Genomic DNA, 21,337 nt, shown 5'->3' with positions numbered 1-21,337 from the left:
CCAGAGGGCAGAAATGGGTGGCGGTAAACAGGTAGGCAGACCGGCTGGTTTTAAGGAGAAGCTTCCTGCAGATCAGAGCAGCCAGCCGGAGGACGGAGTGATCCGCCTTCGCTGGCGGTGGAGAAGAGGCCGGATGGCCACTTGTTGGGGGTGTTGGAGAGGGGATGGGGATGGAGATGGTCAGAAGCCCAGGTCTGGCTCCAACTCCGCCGCCCCCGCCCTCGGAGCCCCTCCTGGACTCCGCACTGAGATCTTGGGATTTTGCTTGGGGAGCGCAGACCTGGAACGTGTGTCTGGGACCTGGCTGGGAGGCAATGATTGGGGGTGATCTGGCCGGTCCTGGGGGGCGGGATTGGGGAGCACGTGGGTCTGGATGCCGGCTCTGGCCCCGCCCCTCACACCTCCCGCCCTCCGGGTGCTTTCCTTCCATCTCTCCCGGGGCGCTCTCTTGTAGCCCCGAAGTTTCCCATGGAGTTTGTGGCAGCGCTGCGCCTCTGCCTGTGGCTGGGGCTGGGGCTGGGGCTGGGACCGGGGCCAGGGCCGGGGCCGGGGCTGGGCCACCCGCAGCCCTGTCCCCGGGGTGCGCAGCTCGGGGGGCCGCTGCGCCTGGGCGCCCTCCTGCCCCGGGCGGCGGCCCTGCAGCGCCGCTTGCGGCGCGCCCTAGCCCGGGCTATCTCGGAGGGCGCATGGGGGCCTGAGCTGGGGCCGGAGCTGGGACTGGGGCTGGGGCTGGGGCCGGAGCCGGAGCCGGAGCTGGAGCTGGAGGCCCCCGCGCCCCCCTCCCGGGACCCTGCCTCGCTGGCCGCCTGGCTGTGCCGCCTACTGGCCCGGCCCGGGCTAGCTGCACTGTTGGCCTTCCCCGAGTCCCGGCCCGAGCTGCTGCAGCTTCACTTCCTGGCCGCCAGTCTGGAGACCCCCGTGCTGAGCCTGCTACAGTTGGACGCGCGCCTGCCGCCTGCCACGCCGGTACGGCCCCCACCCCCCAACCACTGAACCTCATCTTCTCCCTACGGAGCCCGTAGACTGGCTCCCAGCTCCCCCCACCCCCGCACGGACTCCCAGACTCCCATACCCCTACCTCCCTGTGGAGAGGGCTCCCCTGGACTGCACCCCACCGTTCCTCATATCTGCCCCCAAGAGCCCTCCAACATTGCACCACCTCACCGAGACTTCTAGCATCCCAGTCTTGCCTCAAGGAAACCCCCAGGCTGCACCCCATTGACCCCCCATCCCCGTTCTCAAGGAGACCTCCCGGACTGCACCACATTCCGGGGACTTCCAGTCTCCCAGCCTTGACTCGGGGAGCCCCCAGACTGCACCCCATTGGCGCCTATTCCGGTCCTCAGGCAGGCCCTTCTTCCCGGGACTCCCAAGTCTCCCAGCCTTGACTCGGGGAGCCCCCGGATTGTCTCCCATCGTAGTCCTCAGGGAGATCTCTTGGACTGCACCTCCTTTCCAGGACACCCAGCCCGTCAGTCTTGTCTCCGGGAGTCTTCTTTCCCCAAATTGCATCTAGCACCCGCTCACTCCCCTGTCCCCACCCTGGGGATTATCCTCCCCCTTGTCCCTCACCACTGTCAATGTGGAATTCCCAGCATATCATCCTCTTCTCAACACTCTAAGCTCCTCGTCCCCCAATCTGTGCCCCCTGGATCTCCCGTCTTGCCTCTCTGGTTCCCACAGTCCCGAAGTCCCAGACCACCACCGTCTTCTCCACCTTGGTCCTCCCAAGGTCTACATCTCTGATTCTCTTGGGTACCCCTGGTGCGTACCTTCTTCCTTTCGGATCCAGCAACTCCCATTCACTGGTTCCTCAAGCCCTTCTTCATCTCTGGAATCCCCCCCCCCCAACCCTCTTCACAACCTCTGGGGTGGTCTCAGGATTTGCTTTGCTCCTTAATCTGTTTTCCCCCGATCCATTTTCAGGCCTGCCCCACCCTGGAGGCTCAGACTTTCCTCCTTGGAGGTCCCCACCCCCCTTTCACTTCCAGCTCCAGCTTCGGAGCCCCCAGTGTCGTCACAGGCTTCCCCCGGGTCCCTCCCTCCTTAAGGGTGGGACTGCCAGGGGAAAGATGAGAGAAGTGAGATAGGAGAGGGAGAGGGGCACCTGGGAGTCCCGGACTTTAGGGGGGTGCCCTGAGGCAAGGGGAGAAGGTAGGGACAGAGAGAAGGAAGATCTCAAGGATATCCCTCAACCTTGGCTTGAGAGAAATTTACTGGAGGGCTCCCCTGAGGTGGGGGGAGGGGAGGGGTGACTGAGACCTAGGGAAGGAGGAAGCAGTGCTGCGGGTCCCCAAGAGGGTGCTGGCTGGGAGGGGAAAGGGAGAGGTGGGGGAGACTTCAGGTGGATCAGGCTCGGCAGTGGGATGGGGTGCCAGGGCCTTGGGGAACCTGGGAGCTCTGGGCAGGGAAAAGCCCGGCTCTCAGGGTGACTGGTGATGGGTGGTAAGGAGGGGGATGGCTGCAGGATCTACCTAGGCCCCCAGGAAGCAAGGCTCAGGGGCTGGGAGTCCACTGGGGGACACCCTAATATTCTGTCCTTGAAGCCTGCCTTCTCAACTCCTGGATTCCTCATTGGGGTCTCAGAGTCCTGTTCTCTGTCGCCCTCTGCCAGACAGAGCTCCAAATGGCACCCTAAGGTCGGGTCTTAGTGATTCAACAATGTTCCATGATAAATGAGGGGGTATTCACCAAACACCTCATGTGCTAGGAGCTGAGGATCTGGGCTTTGCCCTTGAGGCACTTACTTGGGGTCGGGGGCGGGGCGGGGGAGAAGGTGGAGGTGGGGAGGACACAACCTGTAGAATATAAATACCAAATAAATACAAGGTATTTGGGGGCAATCAGGAAAGGCTTCCTGGAGATGGTGTTGCAGCTGAGTCTTGAAAGGAGAGAGGGATTCTATGAGGTGGAGGTGAGGAGAGAGGACCAGACCCTGGAAGAGAGACGGAATGCTCAATGCTGGGAAGAGAGGGAAGGCTAGGATGGCTGGATGTGGAGAAAGGAAGACCTGAAAGATAGATTGAGAAATACTCTGAAAGGTCAAGAAAGGCGTTCATATAGAGAGCCTCTGGAGTCTCTTGAGAGGGAGAGTGACCCATACTTATGGGAAATTACTTTAGGGACTGTGTGAGCACAGCTGGAGGCAGGGAGCCCAATTGGGGACAGCTCCTGCAAATAGATGAGAAAAGGAATATTGTGCATTGGGGATAGCAATTATACCAATTTGGCTGGAAGGCAGACTATAGAAGGGCAACTAGGGGGCGCTATAGTGAACTCATCTTCCTGAGTTCAAATCCAGCCTCAGACACTTACTAGGGAGGTGACCCTGGGGAAGTCATTCCACCCTGATTGCCTCAGTTTCCTCATATGAAAAATGGGCTGGAGAAGGAAATGGCAAACCACTCCAGTATCTTTGCCAAGAAAACCCCAAATGGGGTCACAAAGAGTCAGACACGACTGAAAAATGACTCAAGAACAAAGCAGAGTATAAAATGGGGAGAAATAGGAAATCAGTATGGAAGAAGGTAGGCCGGTGCCACCAGATTCTAGAGGGCTGTAAGCACCAGAGTGGGGCCACTGGAACTTCTTTCTGGAGCAGGGGAGTCATGTGGTCAGACTTGCCCTTCAGGAATACCAAGCCTCCAAGTGCATGGAGGGGGAGGCTGCCATAGTAGTCCAGGTAAGCAGCGATAAGGGTTTAACCAGAATGGTTGACCAAGGTTAGACTCCCACTGTTTTCTCAGCCCCCAGGCTGAAGCCGGGGTCCCCTTTGACTATTCCCTTTCATACTGCCCCCTCCCCCTTCACACTCTCTTGGATCCAGTCTCTTCCCTCTACTTCCCTGGACACCCCCCTCAAGTCCTATCTCAGGCTTTTTGTTTTTTTAAACCTCCTCCCTGGATTATTGCCACAGGCCCCCTCCCCCCTTTGGTCTCCAGATTTCCAGTCTCTTCCTTCTCCAAGACTGAAGACAGTGACCATAACTCCTCCACACAAATTCCAAAATAATCTCCCCAAATCTGACCACGTTGTTCCTCTGCTCAGTGGCCCCTGATTTTTAGCTCCTAAAATACAAATACTTACATTCAATGCCCCCCCCACCCCAATAGCCCAGCTTCATTTCATCTTTCTTCTGTCTTCCCTTCTGCTTCCTAGGTTTCAGCCTTACTGGCCCTCCTCAAGTCTGTCATTCTTATCTTGCCTTCTCTTGGGTCTGGGCATTTGGAGGAGTCATACCCACATACCCCTCTTCTCTGCCTATTAACATCCTCCCTTTCCTTCAAGGCCTGGCTCAGCATGACGTCCTCCATGGGGTCCACTCTGACCCTGCCCATTGGAGGTGATCCCTCCCTTCTCTAGCATCTTGGACCATTTGGTCTCTGTCAGCCTCTGCTCCCATCACATTCAATTTGGCGACGTACTTCCCTGTGGGTGTATCTCAACCCCTTCCCCCTCCCCAGACTGTATTGGGAAGGGGAGGATCCCCAGCCAGTGCCTCCAGGCATGGGGGCTGGGGAGGACAGAGATCCATGAGTGGAAGGTGGCAGAGAGACAGGTTTTGTTCAGATGTTGGGAAAAACTTCTCAACAATTTTGGAAACTAGAATGTGCAATTAGAATATTGGTAGTGAGCTCCCTGTCAGTGGAGGTCTCAAAGCAGAGGCTGTATGTCTGATGGTCAGCTATGTTGTAGAAAAGATTCCTGTTCAGGGACAGGTTGGGTTAGATGCCAGCTGCTATTTTGTCAACAGAGAATGACAGAACCGGAAAGAGAAGCTTTAGAGACAATCTAGGAGGGAAGGATGTTCCACCCTGTCACACTGGGGAGCAACCCTGGGGAGAGCCTTCCTCTCCTTCTCCCATCAAGTCAGTGGCAGAGCTGGGACTGGAAGTCAGGTTCTGTGTCTCCCAAGCTCACGGACATTCTCTCCTCCCTTCCCTATCCCCCAGAATCCCTTCCACCTGCAGCTGGACTGGGCCAGTCCCATGGAGACGCTGGTGGATGTGCTTCTCTCTGTGCTTCGGGCCCATGCCTGGAGGGACATCGCCCTGGTCCTGTGTCGAATCCGTGATCCCGGCAGCTTCTTGGACTTCTGGACCCAGCGCACGGGGCTGGCCCCACGGATAACCCTGGAACTGAGCCGGCTGCCTGGAACCCTGACGCGTCTGGAGGCTCTAGCTGGGGAGCCTCCCCCTGTCACAGCTGCTGTCTTATTTGGCTGTGATGCCAACCGTGCCCTCCAGGTGCTGGCTGCTGCCCCCCCTGGGCCCCGCTGGCTCCTGGGCACCCCACTGGAGGCCACAGAACTGCCCACTCAGGGCCTGCCCCCAGGAGTACTGGCCTTTGGTGGAGAGAGCCAGCCTCCCCTGGAGGATCTCACCCAGGATGCCACAGGGCTGGTGGTGCAGGCTCTGGGCAGGGCTGCCCATGCCCACCCTTACCAGGCCCTCTCACCCTCAGCAGTCAGCTGTAACAGCCCCCGACTGGCAAGATCTGAGTCCTGGGGCCAGCGTCTGGCTGGGTGAGTGACCCTTGCTCCCCAAATGCCTTCTCAGAACCCAGGGTCATAGAGAGGGGGCACATTGTGTCATGGACCTGGATTCAAATCTCGTCTTTGACATTTACTGGCTGAGTGATGTTTGGGGAAATCACTTCACACCTCTCAGAGTTTCAGAGTTTTCTTCTGTAAAGAGAAGCATTGTGTAAACAGGTCTTAGGGTCAGACCCCACCTGGAGCCAAAAGTCACTTCCCTGGGCTTCACTTTCCTCATCTGTAATGTGAAGGGGTTGAACTAATGGCCTCTGAGGGTGGTCCCTTCCCCTCTGGGGTCTGTCGTCCTCTCACTAAACCCGAGGGGTTAGCACCCTTCTAAAGCTAGCACGTGTCTAAAGCTGAGATGGATGCTCAGGTCTCCTAAATCTAGGTGATCCCATGCTCTTTCTACCACAGCATCCTGCTTTGTAGGACCCACGAGGAATGGTGGCCCTTCGTGAGGGCAGAGACAGGACCAGGAGTCTTGGCCCTATTCTCAGTCCACACTGGAAGCCCCAAGTCATAACCATTCCTTTTCCCACTCCCCCCACAGGTTCCTGGCCAATGCTTCCTTCCACGGTCGGACAGGCCACATGTGGGTGACGGACACTTCCCAGGTGCACATCCAGCGCCACTTCCAGGTGTGGAGCCTCTTGCGGGACCCCCGAGGTGCCCCAGCCTGGGTTACTGTGGGCCACTGGCAAGATGGGAGGCTAGAACCAGCAGCGGGTGGGATGTGGCCAGGGGCGGGGGGACTTGGAGGACGGATGCCCCCCCAGTCTCCTCTGTTGGAGAATGAAGTTGGGCAGCAGAAGCTGCGGGTTGTCACCCTGGTGGAACACCCCTTTGTATTCACCCGGGAGGTGGATGAAGACGGGCACTGCCCTGCTGGCCAGCTGTGCCTGGACCCAGGCACCAATGACTCGGCTGTACTGGGCGAGCTTTTTGCAGCACTAGATGAGCCAGGCAACAGCTCAGTGCCCCATGACCTGCGCAAATGCTGCTACGGGTACTGCATTGACCTGCTCGAGCGGCTGGCAGAGGACTTACCCTTCACCTTTGAGCTGTACATCGTGGGGGATGGCAAGTACGGTGCCTGGCGTGATGGGCGCTGGACTGGCCTGGTGGGAGACCTCCTTGCAGGCACTGCCCACATGGCCGTCACCAGCTTCAGCATCAACTCAGCGCGCAGCCAGGTCATTGACTTCACCAGCCCCTTCTTCTCCACCAGCCTGGGCATCCTGGTCCGGACTCGGGACACAGCCTCCCCCATTGGGGCCTTCATGTGGCCCTTGCACTGGACCATGTGGGTGGGTGTCTTCGTGGCCTTGCACCTCACTGCGCTCTTTCTCACCCTTTATGAGTGGCGCAGCCCCTACGGCATGACGCCCCATGGGCGGAATCGTCTCAAGGTCTTCTCCTACTCCTCTGCCCTCAACCTCTGCTACGCCATCCTCTTTGGACGCACAGTCTCCAGCAAGACGCCCAAGTGTCCCACGGGACGCTTCCTCATGAATCTCTGGGCCATCTTTGGCCTCCTTGTCCTCTCGAGCTACACGGCCAACTTGGCCGCTGTCATGGTGGGAGAGAAGACCTTTGAGGAGCTGTCAGGAATCCATGACCCCAAGGTGACTCAGGGCAGGGTGGGAAGAAGGAGGGGTGGGGTGGAGGGAGGGGATGGAGCATTGCTGCTCTGGCATAAATGAGGCTTTGGGATGTCCTCAAGCAGCCTTCCCCAGCTTTGGGGGACACGTAGGAGATGCCTCTGACCCAGATGGAGTGTTGTCTCCTCCTTCCACTCTAGCCTGTGACTGTCATTCGGAGGTATATTTGGCCCCTGGATGTGGCTGCATCCCAGATATGGCCGCACCCCAGTTGTAGGACCACACCCCAGGTCTAGTTGTGCTCACAGAACAGCGGAAAACAGCATCTCAGGTTGCCAGGGCCCTCCGAAGTGCTGTGGTCCTCCTGGGGCTCACTTCGGCTGTGGTGTCTGTGGAAGGGTCCCTGCCGGGTCCCCAGAAGAAGGGACAGGGCTTTTAGGAGAAGCCCCATCAGGCGCCTTACTCTTGGTCCCCCTCCCAACCCTCCCCAGCTCCACCACCCATCCCAAGGCTTTCGCTTTGGCACCGTGTGGGAGAGCAGTGCAGAGGCCTACATTAAGAAAAGCTTCCCGGAGATGGCTGAGTACATGCGAAGGCATAACGTGCCCACCACGCCTGATGGGGTCACCATGCTCACGTGAGGGCGGGGTGGGGGTGGGGTGGGGCGGGGGTGGGCCGGCCCAGAGACCTGGGCTGGGCTAGGCTGAGCTGAGGTCCCTGCCCATGACTGGGCATCTCCTCCTGGCCCAGGACAGACCCTCCAAAGCTCAATGCCTTTATCATGGACAAGTCTCTGCTGGACTACGAGGTCTCCATTGATGCTGACTGCAAACTGCTGACTGTGGGGAAGCCATTTGCCATTGAAGGTGAGTGCCCTTCTTTTCTCCCTCAGGAAAAGGGCAGGGACACAGCTGGGAACCCTGGCAGAGGACGTTGGCTAAGGCAGCACCTTGGGATGGGTGGCTCAGACCCTGACTCTGGCAGGTGGCAGTGGCGGTAACTGATGGCAGTGGGGGCTGGGGCATGAGGGGGCTGATGAGAGAGTTATTGTGCCCCATTGTTCAATTCCCCAACCCCAATTATGAAAATCAGAGTGTTAGAGCCGGGAAGAGCCTTAGAGCACAGAAAGTCAGGGCTGGGAAGGCCCTTAGCACATAACAGGTCAGGGCTAGGAGAGACCTTAGAACACAGGATGTTGGAGCTGGGACAGCCCTTAGAACACAGAATGTCAGTGCTAGGAGGGCCCTTAGAACAGTGTTAGAGCCGGGTTGGAGCTGGGAACATAGGACACAGTTTATCAGAGCTTGTAGAGACATTCAAGGCTATAGGAACTCAGCAGAGAGAGATTCCTGTGGGCCGAGGCAGTTAGGGGGCTTCCTAGAGAAGATGGGACTTGGGCCTGTCTTTGAAAGAGAGTGAAGATGTGGCTAGGCTGAAGGGGGATGAGGAGAACATTTCAGATAAGAACACTGAGCAAGTTATAGAGGCAGAAATCTGAAAGAGCACATTTAGGGAACCATACATGATCCACTTTAGGGGAAGAATGTGTTTGGAGAGCATCTTGAGGGAAGGATGGAGGACCTTTGGAGACAGAGCTTCAAACACCAGGCTGAAGAGTTTGGACTTTGTCTAGTGGGCAGTGGGAGCCAGAGGCAGTTTGTAAACCCAGAGATGATTCTGGCCACTTGTATAGGAGAGATTGGAAGAGGGATAGAGAGACAGGGAGGTGAGGCAGGACCTTTGTACTGTGGTCCAGTGAGAGGCTTAAGCCGTTTGCAGCCTCCTTCTTCTCCTTGGGGCTTCCAGCTATCCCCTCTCCCCTTAAGTCTCGAGCACCGGGAGGACCTGGGAAGTAAACATGGCCCAGGAATTTAAATTCCCTGCCTTAATGAGGTGAGGAAGAGTCCTGGGTCCTGTCTGCAGGCTATGGGATCGGCCTGCCTCGGAACTCGCCGCTCACCTCCAACCTGTCCGAGTTCATCAGTCGTTACAAATCATCGGGGTTCATCGATCTGTTGCACGACAAATGGTACAAAATGGTGCCCTGTGGCAAGAGGGTCATTGCCGTCACGGAGGTGAGTGAAAACTCCCCGGCAGGTGAGCCCCAATCTCCTCCCCCTCCTCTTCCACCTCCCCCCACTCCTCCTCCTCTTCTCCATTCTATAACATTTCTATCATCAGCTTCAGCTGAAAATACAGGAAGAATGAGCCCTTGTCCAGGGTTAGAGTGCACCTAACAAAGGTTGGTTCAAAACCAAAGCCAACAGTTTTACACAAAGCACTGTTCCCAGCCACTGGGGTGACCAAGACAAAAATGAAGCAGACCCATCCTCAAGGAGCTTATATTCTGTTGGGTGGAGTGAATAGAATGCTGGGCCTGTGGTCAGGGAGAGCCGAGTTCAAATGCAGCCTCAGCCGCTTACTGGCTGTGTAACCTTAAGCGAGGTACACAACCTGTCTCAGACTCAGTTTCCAGTCTGTGAAATGAGGCTACCTCTCAGGGTTGTTGTGAGAGCTCAATGAAATATGTGTCAAGTGCCTAGCACAGCTGTGGTTCTGTCATTCAGTTGGTCTGACCCTATGTGACCCCGTGGATTTTTGTCCATGGGGTTTTCTTGGCAAAAACACTGGAGTGGTTTACTGTTTCTTTCTTTAGTGCGTCTCCATTTTACAGAAGAGGAACTGAGGCAGATAGTTAAGTGACTTGCCCAGGGTCACATGGCTAATAAGTGCTCTATTCACTGCATCGCCTAGCTGCCCCACCCAGCATATGGTAGGTGCTTAATAAATGCTTGTCTAAAAAATTTTAAAAAGCTGGAGAATATCCTAAGAGGGCAGCCAGGGTAGTGAAAGGCCTCAATGGGTCAGCTAAAGGTGCTCCAAGAAAGAAATCCTTGGTTGAGGGGAAGGGAGATACGGACAGTCATCATCATTTTGCCTTTCAACGTCTGGCATATGTAAGCGCTTAATAAATACTTGTTGACTGATGGGGGGGGGGTGTCTTTGGGTATTTAAAGGTATGGAGGAAGGGTTCGATGTCTGTCTGGCTCCAGGACAGGAGGACAAGGGAAAGGGCAAGAGGGTAAAGAGGCAGAGGCAGACGTAGGCTTGAACTTGCTAGTGGTTAGAGCTGCCCCTGAAGTTGGGGTGGGGTGTCCCAGGAGGTTCTCAGGTTCCTCCTCCTTGAAAGCAGAGGCTGGGGACTCCGCCAGGGAAGTCAGAGAGGGCATTCTGGTCCAGGTTGGCCCAGATCGGGTTCTGAAGCCCTTCCTTACTCAATAGCCATCCATTTCCTTGGTGTCTTGAAGCACTTTCTGTAGTTGCTGTGAAGTCACTGGAAAATTACTGCCCCCATTTTATGGAGGAGCCCAGAGAGGTTTCGTAGAATGGCACAGCTCAAAGCCCCCTCATCGAGCAAGTCTCAGCCCACCCCCATTCTATCGATGAGAACATGGAGGACTGGGATGGGGAAAGAGTCACCCCAAATTCTGTCCTCCCTGGGGAGGCAGGGGGACATGGGGAAACCATAGCATAGGGGAACCGAGCAGCCTCAATCACAGGGAGGGATCTCAGAGCATCCGGACCAACCTGTACCTGAGTTGGAATTCCCAGTATGGAAGCCCTGGAGTGACAGGGAATTCATCATCCATCCAGGCAGTCTGTTTGGGGATGCTCTCATGTTGGATTAGGTGAAATCTGCCCATTTACTTGATTCCAATCCTCTCTCCCACGTGAGCCCTTCGAGTGTTTCACAGGTGCCGGATCCCGAGGACTCCTCCTCTCCCCGAGTCAGCACGCATTTATTAAGAGCCCATTATGCGTCAGGTGCCATGGCGAGCTGGGGACTTGAAGAAAGGCAAACCCAGTCTGCCACGCATGGTCTGCAGTCTCTCCATCAGTGCCTAGCACGGCGCTCTACGGGTGGTTTAAAAACAGGGGGACTGTGTCCTGTTCCGTCACCATCCTGGGCACCTTTTAACATTTTCTCTTTCCGAGTATGTGGTACCTGGATCTGAACTCAATAACCCAGATGGGTTTAGGACAGAGTACAGAAGAACTGACCTCTCCCGCCATGCCCCACCACCACATTCTGGTTTATTGTTGCTGTTCATTCTTCAGTCATGTCTGACTGGCCCCATCTGGCAGAGATACCGGAGTGGTTTTCCATTCCCTTCTCCAGCTCATTTTACAGATGAGGAAACTGAGGCAAACAGGGTTAAGTGACTGGCCCAGATGTCTGAGGCCAGATTTGAACTGAGGAAGACGAGTCTTCCTGACTCCAGGCCCGGCGCTCTGCGCACTGAGACCCCTAGCTCTCCCCACAATGTTATGGACACAGTGCTTTAATGGACACACAGCTTTAAGACCACGTTAGGGTTTTGTTTTTTTGGGGGGCTAGCATATCACACTGAGGACTAAGAGAGCTTGCATTTCACTAAGATCTCTAGATATTTTTCACATGAACTGTTATCTAGTCATATTTCCCTCTCTCTGTAAATTGTTTTTTGAAACTAAGTGTCGGACTTTACATGTTTGCCCCATGGCACAGTATAGTGGATAGTGTGCTGGGCCTGGAGTCAGGGAGACCCGAGTTCAAATCCAGCCTCAGATACTAGCCGTGTGACCCTGGGCATGTCACTTAACCTGTAGGCCTTTTATAGTTTCCCCAGCTGGAAAGTAGGGATGGTAATGGCATGTACTTGCTAGGGTTGTTGTGAGGACAAGATGAGATGTTTGCAGTGTATGATAAAGAGCAGGTGCTTCAAAAATGCTGTCCCTTCCTTCCCTACCAGTCTTACTAGATTTGGTCTTTAGTTCTACATAGATCTTTTTGGATCTTGAATAATTTAATACACAATACATTAGTTCCTACTCTGTCCCTCCTTCCACCAAAGAGTTAGAGGTGGAAAAGAACTATGTGCAGATTGGCGTGTATACACATGTACACATCTACACACATGTGCATGTGCTAGGCAAAGTATCCCCAAAGTTGTCAGGTTTTATGTGAGCACGTGTGCGTGCACACACACACATGCATGACACACCTCTCCCTCAGACTCTGCAGATGGGCATCTACCACTTCTCGGGGCTCTTCGTACTACTCTGCTTGGGCCTTGGATGCGCCCTCCTCACCTCTCTGGGTGAACACATCTTCTACCGCCTGGTCCTACCTCGGATCCGCAAGCACACCAGGCTCCAGTACTGGCTGCACACAAGCCAGGTGAGTGGCCCTGGCTTCTTGGGTGTGGAGAGCCCTGCATGGACTCCAAATGGAATACAGGAGTCCCAACAGCATGGCCAGAATTCAAGGCTCAGGAGAGGGAGGATTAAGTCAGGGCTACAAATAGTAACCATTATAGGTCCCTTCCCACTTCTGTAGGCTTTCTACCCAACAAACCTGTGGAGAAGGAGTTCCACGTATTATCATATCCACTTTACAATAGAGAAAAATGTCCAACAGGAACTGGGGTGGCCTGATTCTAAGGCTGCTCTATCACACTGTCTCCCCTAAAAGACCCAGAGAAAACAAATGGATCCTTTTGCTCTAATTCTGGTGACCCAAACACCAGGGTCGAGGGAAATGTTCTAACCTCAGAAACCCCAGGAGTAGCAGGGAAAGGGTAGGAATGCTGGCTCACTGTCCCCATCCCTGTTTCTTGCATGGGCTGGTAGAAAATCCATCGGGCTTTAAATACTGGCTTAGACCAGCAGAAGAATCAGAAGCCAGAGCCGGAGCCGGAGCCGGAACCAGAGACCAAGCCAAGGTTCGTTGTTGGGAGGCCTGGACTTCCTCCCTACCAGGGGAGTTGCCAATCAGATGCGGGTACTTCATGCCTGACCTCAGGGAGTCCCTAGTCTGAGGGAGAAGGAGGGCATCAGGAAAGGCTTCTGGGGTTAACATTTGAGTTAAGAGATTTTAAAGGCTGGGTGAGGATTCAGAGGAGGAAACTCTAGGCAATGGGCTATATTCCACGACACAGGCATGACCAGGGGAGGGGCAAAACAGACGTTTTTTGGGGGTAGTGATAATGATTCCTCTTGTTCCAGCTGCGATCCCCAGTGTGAGCAGAGCAGTAGGAGCAGTCTTAGGACAACTGTGAAGGGTGAGCGCAGGGTCCGATTTCAGGAGCCGGAGGTCAAGGGGCCTGACCTTCAGCTCACCAACGGGCGCCTGCCTCAGCAGCAACTGGCAGTGCAGCCAGAAGGACTGCCACAGCCCCCTCCTCTGGCAGCTGCGGGTGACACTACTCCTACCACCCAGAGTGAGCTGAAGGCCCTGGAGCAGAGAATCGAGGGCATGCGAGATCAGCTACGGGCTGCCCTGCTCAGAAAGAGTGAGCTGGTGCTCTTGCTTGGGAGGGACTTGGCCCCCCGCAGCCGGCTCCTGCCGCCTCCCCAGCAGAGCAGCGAAGAGAGGTAACCGTGCCTGACTGCCTACCACTCCCATGGCCTTCCTGTTACCTGGCGCTGACTCTCTGGGGCCAGGACCTGGAAAAGCAGCCTCCCTGCCTGGAGCATGTTGGGAGGCAGCAAGTGGGAACTTCGCTCTGCCCAGTGGACAGAGGTGGCGGCGGCATCGGAGCTCCTGTTTTGCTCTGCTCTGGGCATTCCTGGCCCATTTCCTGTCACCCTTTCAGGACACTATATCCTGGCTCATCCTTCACCTGCTGCTGCCCTCAGGCCCCTCCACAAAATGGAGACCACTTTTAAGTAAGGATGGACCCAACCTTTCGTGTCAGCTGGCCAGGACAAGGGCCAGGGAAAGTCTGAGCCTAACTTTGGCCAAGGTTGGTGGAGCAGCCACAAAGTCTTACAGGCCTTTGGCTATGGCAGAAACCGCATGCAGGTAATCCCGAGAGGACCCAGCACAGGCTAAGGGTACTGGCTTTTTGAAGCATCATCCCCCTGCATGCCTGTGAGCTTCACATTAATTAGGAAGCATGGATCCCAGCCTCTCCCCCAATTCTACCATGGTGTCAGCTTGAGACTGCAAAGGTCAGCTCCTCTGCCCGAATGGCCCCAGCAGTTTCTCTCATCCTAGGGCCTCTACATTCCATAATCCTTCAATTACAGCTGGCAAAGAACTTAATCATTTAAAAAATATTTTAGACACCATAAATAGGAGCCTGGAGAGAAAATACAGATGTTTATCTTTCACTTTCCTATGGGCCTGAAGCAGAATCAGGCCAGATGCAGGCTGCAACAAACTGCCAATGATGAGTAAATGTGGAGGGAGTAACCCAAAACATGCTTAACCAGAAAGAGGGCACCAGTGACAAGTCACAGCCTGCCAGCTCCAGTGCTTCCCTGAGGAAGGCCTCTCATCTACTGGACAGACAGAAGAGAGCTGGGGGATGAAATGTGGGGGGAATACCCATGGCAATGACATCATGACTCTATCCCAAGTACTGAAGAACCCCGGGCCCTTTTAACTCTTCCTGGGGAAAGTGCTGTTCTCCTGGCTTCAATGAAAGAAGTGGGGAGGGAGAAGAGTCAGTACAGAGAGAGCAACTGTTAGATAGACTATTTATTATATATACAAACACAATTTTTGTACATTACAATTAAATAGAATGGAATGAATTTTTTATTCTTCATTCCTCACCAAGTAATTTGGTTGATTTACTCAGCCTCCAGGCTCACCATCCAAAGCTCTCACCCAATGGCCCAGACAGACCAAGTCAGATTTCCAAGTCTGCTCACGGTAGCAAAAGGAGGGGTTTGGGCAAGGGATTGTCCTCCTGTTCCCCATAATCTTTCATTCCTTTTGACTGCTGGGGGCTGGGGCCCAGAAACTCTTCAAATTCATTTCCTGAGCCAGGGGACCATCAGCTTTCCCACCAAATTCTCATAGTTCCCAGGGCCATGATACCCACTCATACGTTTCCCCTATAAATAGAACATTTTGCGAGGTGCAGCTCTGTAACCAGGTACAGGGTGGGGAATAGGAAACATGGGGATACCTAAAGTCAAATCCTGCCTCGAATGAATAAGACTCTTTATGGATGTCACTCAGTGGCTTCACATGGTGCTCAGTGCCACACATGTGGGGATGGCCTTCTCCCCTTCCCTTATTCCAGAGTGCTGCACACGTATGTAGGTGTGTGCACGCACACACGCGCACACACACTCTCTTTCCTCAGGCAGTTCTAGGGACTCCTCTCAGGGTAGAATGGGCACACTTATAACCGTCCACTTCCAGCTGCCAGGAAGCAACACCCTATATGGAGCACCTGAGTCAGTGAGCAGGGCAGGTACTCCCCAGCCGATCAAGGGGGCTAAGAAATGGCCTGTGGATACCACGCTGCTTTCCACTAGGCAGAATCCTAGGCTCACACTAGATCTACCACTACTTCCACAGACTCTCCCAGACCACCTCCTCAAAAGCTGATGGGAAAATCAGGCTCTGGCTAGAAGCAGGTGGGGAGAGTAAGCCACACTCCAGGCCCAAGAGAAGGCACTGAGCTCCAAGCACCAAGCAGAAACCCCTGTGGAGGGATGGAGAGGGAAGAGAAGCCAGTGAGCGTTCATGCTCAAGGCCTCATTCCTCCTCTCTCCAGTGGCCCTGCCTGTCTGTGCCAGCTGAGGGCTGGACTTCACCAGCTGTGGGCCATTTGCTCCATCCGTCTGCCCACTATGTGCATTGCACCCCAAGCCAAACCTACTCTCAACCAACACCATCACTGCATGCTCAGGGGTTGATTCTCTCCATCTGGGGCTTTAGAAGGTGGCCAATCTGGAGTGTGAGGAGTGTAAGAGGGGCTGCCAAAAGTGCTCCTCGCCATGGAGAGGTGCTACTCCATCTCTCTCCCCCAGGTCCTTCCTTCCTGACACTGACTGCTCTGCACTAGGCCAGTGAATGTGCCCATGGGACCCTGGCTCACACAGGCTTTGGCTTTGGGCTCTACCAGAGCAGCTCCCTTCTGCCTCCTCCCCATCCTTGGTACTTCTCCAAATTCCACACCACAGCCCTAGCTCTTGCTGCTTTGTAGGACTGAGAACACACTGAGTATTTGGTGGTGGACAAAACCCCATTCAAACAATTCCCAAACAGAGGCTGAGTGGAGCAGTCTCCTTCCAGGTTTCCTCTAGTCAAAGGGAAAAAAAGGGTTGTGAAAAAGTCCTCATGCCCTGGGAGGAGAGAAGAGTTGAAATCACCAGAAATTAGGATGTGTCTGCACAAAGCAAGGAGATGGGAAGGTTCTATCTTGGGCTCCAACAAGGCCTGGCATCCACAGAGGGAGGCAGGAGCACATCTCCCAGACAAGGAAAGGAGTAGTACTTTGGAGGGGAAAAAGAAACCCAAGGAGAGCAATGCAGGAAGCCCCCAGATTTAGGCCGGGAGTTGGGCAAAGAGACCAGCTGCTCTGGAGACTGCTGAAATCAGTCACACGTCTGCCCATGGAGCCCAGGGACACAAGAGCTGGGACCAACCGTCCCTGGTGAGTAAGGCCCGTGTTTCTGAAAGGCTGCTTTCTCCGAAGCTGCCTTCACTCAGTGGGTTTAAAAATAATTTTAAAAATTCATCTGAATCTGGATGGGGGAGAAAAAGAGCCAGTGTCTGATAGGAACAGAGAGATTCCCTCTGCCCTATCAAAGATCAGCAAAAGTGCTCACGAGGGGCTCCTAAACTCTGCTTCTGAAAGCATGTCTGGGGGGGCACCATTGTCTTTGGAGCAGGCATGGCTCTCCTGTGTGGCCTGAAGATCTGGGCTCATACTCTTGTCTGAGGTGGGGCCTTGGACAAGGACCTTGGAGACATTGCTCTCGGAGACACTGACAATGTCCTGGCCACCAAGTGAGAGTGAACTGACCCTAGGCTGATCAGCGAGGGGAGCAGCTGCCTCAGGGGTGCCAGTGGTGTGGGCTGGAGGGGAGGCAGGAGGCTCAGGGGTTGTACCTTCTGCCTGGGGGGTGACCAGTGTTGCTGATGTCACTTCAATGGTGATGGAGCTAGTGGTGGCCCCAGAGCTCTCACTAACTCGGATCTGGGCAACTAGGCCAGGAGAGGTGGTAGCAGCTGGGACACTGGGGGGACTTCCATTGGCCAGGGCTCCATGTCCTGCTCTCTGCTCTAGGAGGGAAGCGCTCAGATCAGAGAGAAACGAAGGGTCCGTGAAGATAGTGGCTGTCTCAGCCATCCAGTTCAGTTCGCCCCCTACAGAGGCAGAGGTGGGGCTGGGCCCCTCCCCAGGGGCTGGCTGGCTGTTGCTCCCATCCTGTAGAGAGGGCCTGGAGTTCGCAGGGGCCATAGCTGAGGCTGCAGTATTATTGTTGAGATTGTCCTGTAGGGCTGTTTGGGTGCCCTGGCCAATCTGCTGGTTCTGCAACAACATCTCCTGGATGCGGATCTGCTGGAGGATGGCTGGCAACTCAAAGTGATGGAAAAAGTAGATCATGGAATGCTGTAAAGAAACAGAGGAGAGCAGGAAAATCAGACTTACCCCCCAAAATGACATCATGTGGGGCTGTCAATGCACTGGGAGAAAAGGAAATGAAGACTGAGAATTCTGGCCCACAAGTCTCCCCTCGAGTACACAATGAGCACAGAACAAACACTGCCATGATGAGCAAGCCCAACACAGGCTTACTGGGGCTGCCCTCAAAAGCAGTCAATTCCCCTTCAGTGGAAGTCTTCAAAGGGAAGATGACCAGCCTGGCACTGTGAAGGGCTTTGTAATTATTATAGCACAACAACACTGGGAGAAAGGAGGCATTAGAATGCCCATTTTACAGATGAGAAAACTGAGGAAGGTGGTGGTCCCACAGCTAGTCAGTGTTTGGGGCAGAGATCTGAGCTCAGGTCTTGCTAGCCCCAGTCCCGGCGCTCTGTGCAGTGTGGCACCACCACAAGGGCTCAGAGAAGGCCAGGGAGTTGCCCCCAGTCACAAAGCAAGTCCCAGGGCCACAATCAGACTCTTCTGGGCTCCTAATGCCAAACCCAGTGGGATTCCTTCAGGTCCCAATGCCCCACAACAACTGCTTTGCCATGAGATTCAGGTCTCTCTCCCTTCCAGTACAGGTGAGTTTTCTGGCCCCTTCCTTTCCCCTTTCTAGAGGATCATTCAACTCTTCCTAAAGAGATGGCCTTGGGTCTAAGAGTGGGGGTGAGCACCCTAAAAAAGCAGCACCTCCAGTATGTAGTACACTGCCTCAGCTGGCCCTCCCGCCCCATCCATTCTCTATACCCTGTATTTGCATATTCTCCAAATGTGATCTGGCCCAATCTCTTATGAGTCTAAAATATCCAACATCTTAGGTTTGAGAGCTGGAAGAAACCTTAATGACCATTACTGATAATGAGTCCGGTCCCCTCATTTGTAAAAGGGGAAACTAAGGCCAAGTGAGATAACCTAAAATGACTTGTCTAAGGTCACAGAGCCAGTAAAAAGCGCAGCTGGGATCTGAATCCAGGTCCTTGACTCTGAATTCAGTATCCTTTTCTATAATCACAGACTGCCTTTCAGAGGCCTAAGCACAGAGTGAGGAGAGGGGCTGGGGCTACTGGGGGGCTTGCCTAGTCCTCACCAACTTACCTGGATGAAGAGCCAAGAAGTGACCAGGGCCAAACTGCTGTACTGGCCATTGAATCGGTAGTGATAGGCATAGAAGGCAAAGTGGTACAAGTAGAAGAACCTGAAACCGGAGAAAGGACAAGTGAGGGCCTGCCTGTGGCTCCTTACTGGTGGTTGCTCCCAGTCTCAACAAACAGGGTCAGCGAAGTTAGAAGAACAGAGTTCCACATCCCCAGCTATCATTAAGTAGCGCCCAGGATGCTTGGCTCGGGGTCCAGCATTCTGTCCATCACGTCCTGCGAGGAGCAGGGCACAGCAAAGGTAAGGTCTGTGAGACCTCTTCCTCAGCCTTCAGGATGAGGGCTTCTCCTCACAGAGGTGCGCCTGGTCCTGTGGCCAGTATGGGGCACTGTCCTGGGGCAGCCAAGCCCGTGCAGGGCACCTACCTCAGCCAGTGCCTCTTACTGGTGTTGGTGTGGCAGCAGATGGCATCGTACTGGTCAGCCAGCCACACGATGAGGATGATGTAGAATGCTGTTGTGGTGTCGTTGAAGAATTCAGACATGATGGCTTCCATACCTGGCAGGAACAAGTAGGAACAAGTGGGTCTAGAGAGTGTTCTGGGCTCCCTGAGGACATCCCAAATGGACCGTTTGGTCGGCACCCCCTCGACAGACCGGCTCCTAGCCCTCCCCTGCTTGACGAGATGATTTCATGAGTGGCCGCAGACTTTTCTCCCTCATGAGAATAGCTCAGGTCACTGTACTTCAGGTATTCTCACTGCTTTGAGCTCTACACCAAAGCCAAACAAAAATGCTTCCTCCAAGCTCTGACACTTGGAGAGATGAGTTCAGAAGAACATGAGCACTTGCTAAGACTCTGGAGAATTAGTGACATCCTCAATCTACGGTTTCAAATTCCAAGGACGAGAGGGTAAAATCTGGGGCTATGCCCAACTCTGCTAACTTTGCATCTGTGGTGTAGGCTTCAATGACATTCAGGCCAACACTGTGGGACAGGATGGGATGTGGGGGCAGGCAGGAGAAACTAGTTATCCCATCTACAACATGAAGGGCAGCCACACTTACCAACGAGAGCCAAAATCACTGTGAGCAAGGGTGCAGCGGGGAAAGCGATGGTCATGTTCATCTCCAGCATCTGTAGGAGGTCCACTGCAAGATGAGGATAGAAAAAATCCCCAACTTATCAGAGTGTTTGGAAGCCTCTTGTTGGGCCATACAAGGGAGGACCACAGAGCCCGACAGCATGTAGTGCTGGTGACTCTCAGATTGGAAGGGAAAAATGGACCTTTGACTGAGCAGCAAGAACATAGAAATGGTTGAAGATAGCTTATAAGCCATGCGCTGGTTTGCTAGGGGTTGGGTTCTTGGGACATCTAGCCAATGGTAGCTAGTAGGACCAACAAGACCAACTCTACCACCCTGGGTCCACCGTGTGTGGTATATGATGGGCCACTGGGTAGGAAGGCCTCACTAAATGACTTCTTTCATGTAACTGAAAAATGCCTAGGATTACAATCTTGAACATGTTAGGTGTCTAACAAGTGTCTGTAGAGTTGAACTTACCAATGAAGACGAAAATTTGATGGTGCGAATACCGCAGGAGCATTGAGACCGACAGAGTCTGCAATCACAGGACAGGAGTACAATTGTATTAGGAAGAATGGGTAGACCTGGGCTCTGGCTGGAGGCAGTTAAGGGCCTCCTCACAGGAAGCCTTTCTGGTTTGGCTTTACGTGCGCTCATTTTTGAGTTTAATAGCAACCTAGCAACTATATCATTATTTCCATTTCACAGCTTAGTGAAACAAGGCTCAGAGAGGACAAGAGCCTGACCCTGGTCAGCGTTAAAACCAGGATTTAAACCCCAAACACAGGGTTCTTTCCACTACCAGAAGGTTTCTTAATCTTTCTGTGTCCTGGACACCACTGGCAGTCAGTCCGGTAAAGCCCACGCACCCCTTCTCAAAGTAATGTTGTTTTTTTAAAAACAAAGTTCACAGATCCTACCCAGATTAAGAACCCATGCATTTGACATGCTGCCCTCTCCAAATGTGGAAAGGTAGTCAATTATGATGGATGCCTGCACTTTCTTGACCCACACAGACTTCAATTAATTAACCTAGAAGCCTTGCTTTATTGTGGAACTGTGTGGAAATTGAAGCATGACTTCCTAACTGGGGAGGTAGAGCGTACAACCTGGGCTACTGGAAAAATGTCAGCTTCATAGTTAAGGCAGGATGACTCCCCAGGAGGCCCCGATGATGCATGCACCTGGAGAGCTCAAGCAGTCTATGGGATCTAGTACCTTACTCTCTACCCTTCCTCTCACAGGGAGTTAACTAGAGCACAGTTAAATGAGGGACAAAAGCTCTCTCTGAAAAGATCCTGAGACACTCTGACGGCAGATCAGCGGCTTTTACTAAAAACAGGTAAATACAATATAAATGAAAAGATCACTAAAAGGAGACAACTCTGAGAAACTGAAAAACCAGGAGTGATCTCAGAGAACAGATGAAGGACTAAAGGCAGAATGTGACAGTGACGGATGAGGTCATTTTATCAGCTGCTTCTGTTTAACAGTCTTGTTACAAGGGCAGTTCAATCACCGAAGACGGAAGAAGTGCCACAAAGGGAGTGGGATGGTTATGTCCAGAAAGGG

General features: G+C 53.9%; 2 protein-coding genes across 2 annotated transcripts in view; one reads left to right on the top strand and one right to left on the bottom strand.

Annotated features, from left to right (window-relative positions):
• Nucleotides 1-468: 468 nt before the first annotated feature.
• GRIN3B (glutamate ionotropic receptor NMDA type subunit 3B) lies at nucleotides 469-13,855 on the top strand. The gene is made up of 10 exons (XM_036734561.1): nucleotides 469-966; nucleotides 4,953-5,524; nucleotides 6,090-7,164; nucleotides 7,632-7,777; nucleotides 7,891-8,006; nucleotides 9,064-9,215; nucleotides 12,197-12,361; nucleotides 12,814-12,905; nucleotides 13,189-13,557; nucleotides 13,627-13,855. Exons 1-10 carry the CDS (start codon nucleotides 469-471, stop codon nucleotides 13,853-13,855), a joined length of 3,414 nt encoding a protein of 1,137 aa, XP_036590456.1.
• Nucleotides 13,856-14,650: 795 nt separating this feature from the next.
• The window catches only part of TMEM259 (transmembrane protein 259), a 53,848-nt gene continuing 47,161 nt past the window's right edge, over nucleotides 14,651-21,337 (bottom strand). The window contains exons 7-11 of the mRNA XM_036756783.1: nucleotides 20,243-20,300; nucleotides 19,745-19,828; nucleotides 19,103-19,235; nucleotides 18,678-18,777; nucleotides 14,651-17,546 (exon numbers count right to left, since the gene is read on the bottom strand). Of these exons, the coding sequence (XP_036612678.1) occupies nucleotides 16,755-17,546; nucleotides 18,678-18,777; nucleotides 19,103-19,235; nucleotides 19,745-19,828; nucleotides 20,243-20,300 (1,167 nt within the window). The 3' untranslated portion in view covers nucleotides 14,651-16,754. The remainder of the gene's footprint in view (nucleotides 17,547-18,677; nucleotides 18,778-19,102; nucleotides 19,236-19,744; nucleotides 19,829-20,242; nucleotides 20,301-21,337) is intronic.

The sequence above is a fragment of the Trichosurus vulpecula genome, chromosome 1 (genome assembly GCF_011100635.1).
Source record: "Trichosurus vulpecula isolate mTriVul1 chromosome 1, mTriVul1.pri, whole genome shotgun sequence".
Classification (NCBI taxonomy): Eukaryota; Metazoa; Chordata; class Mammalia; order Diprotodontia; family Phalangeridae; genus Trichosurus; species Trichosurus vulpecula.
The sequence above is the reverse complement of the archived record's forward strand: the minus strand, read 5'-3'. Positions and strand labels throughout refer to the sequence as shown.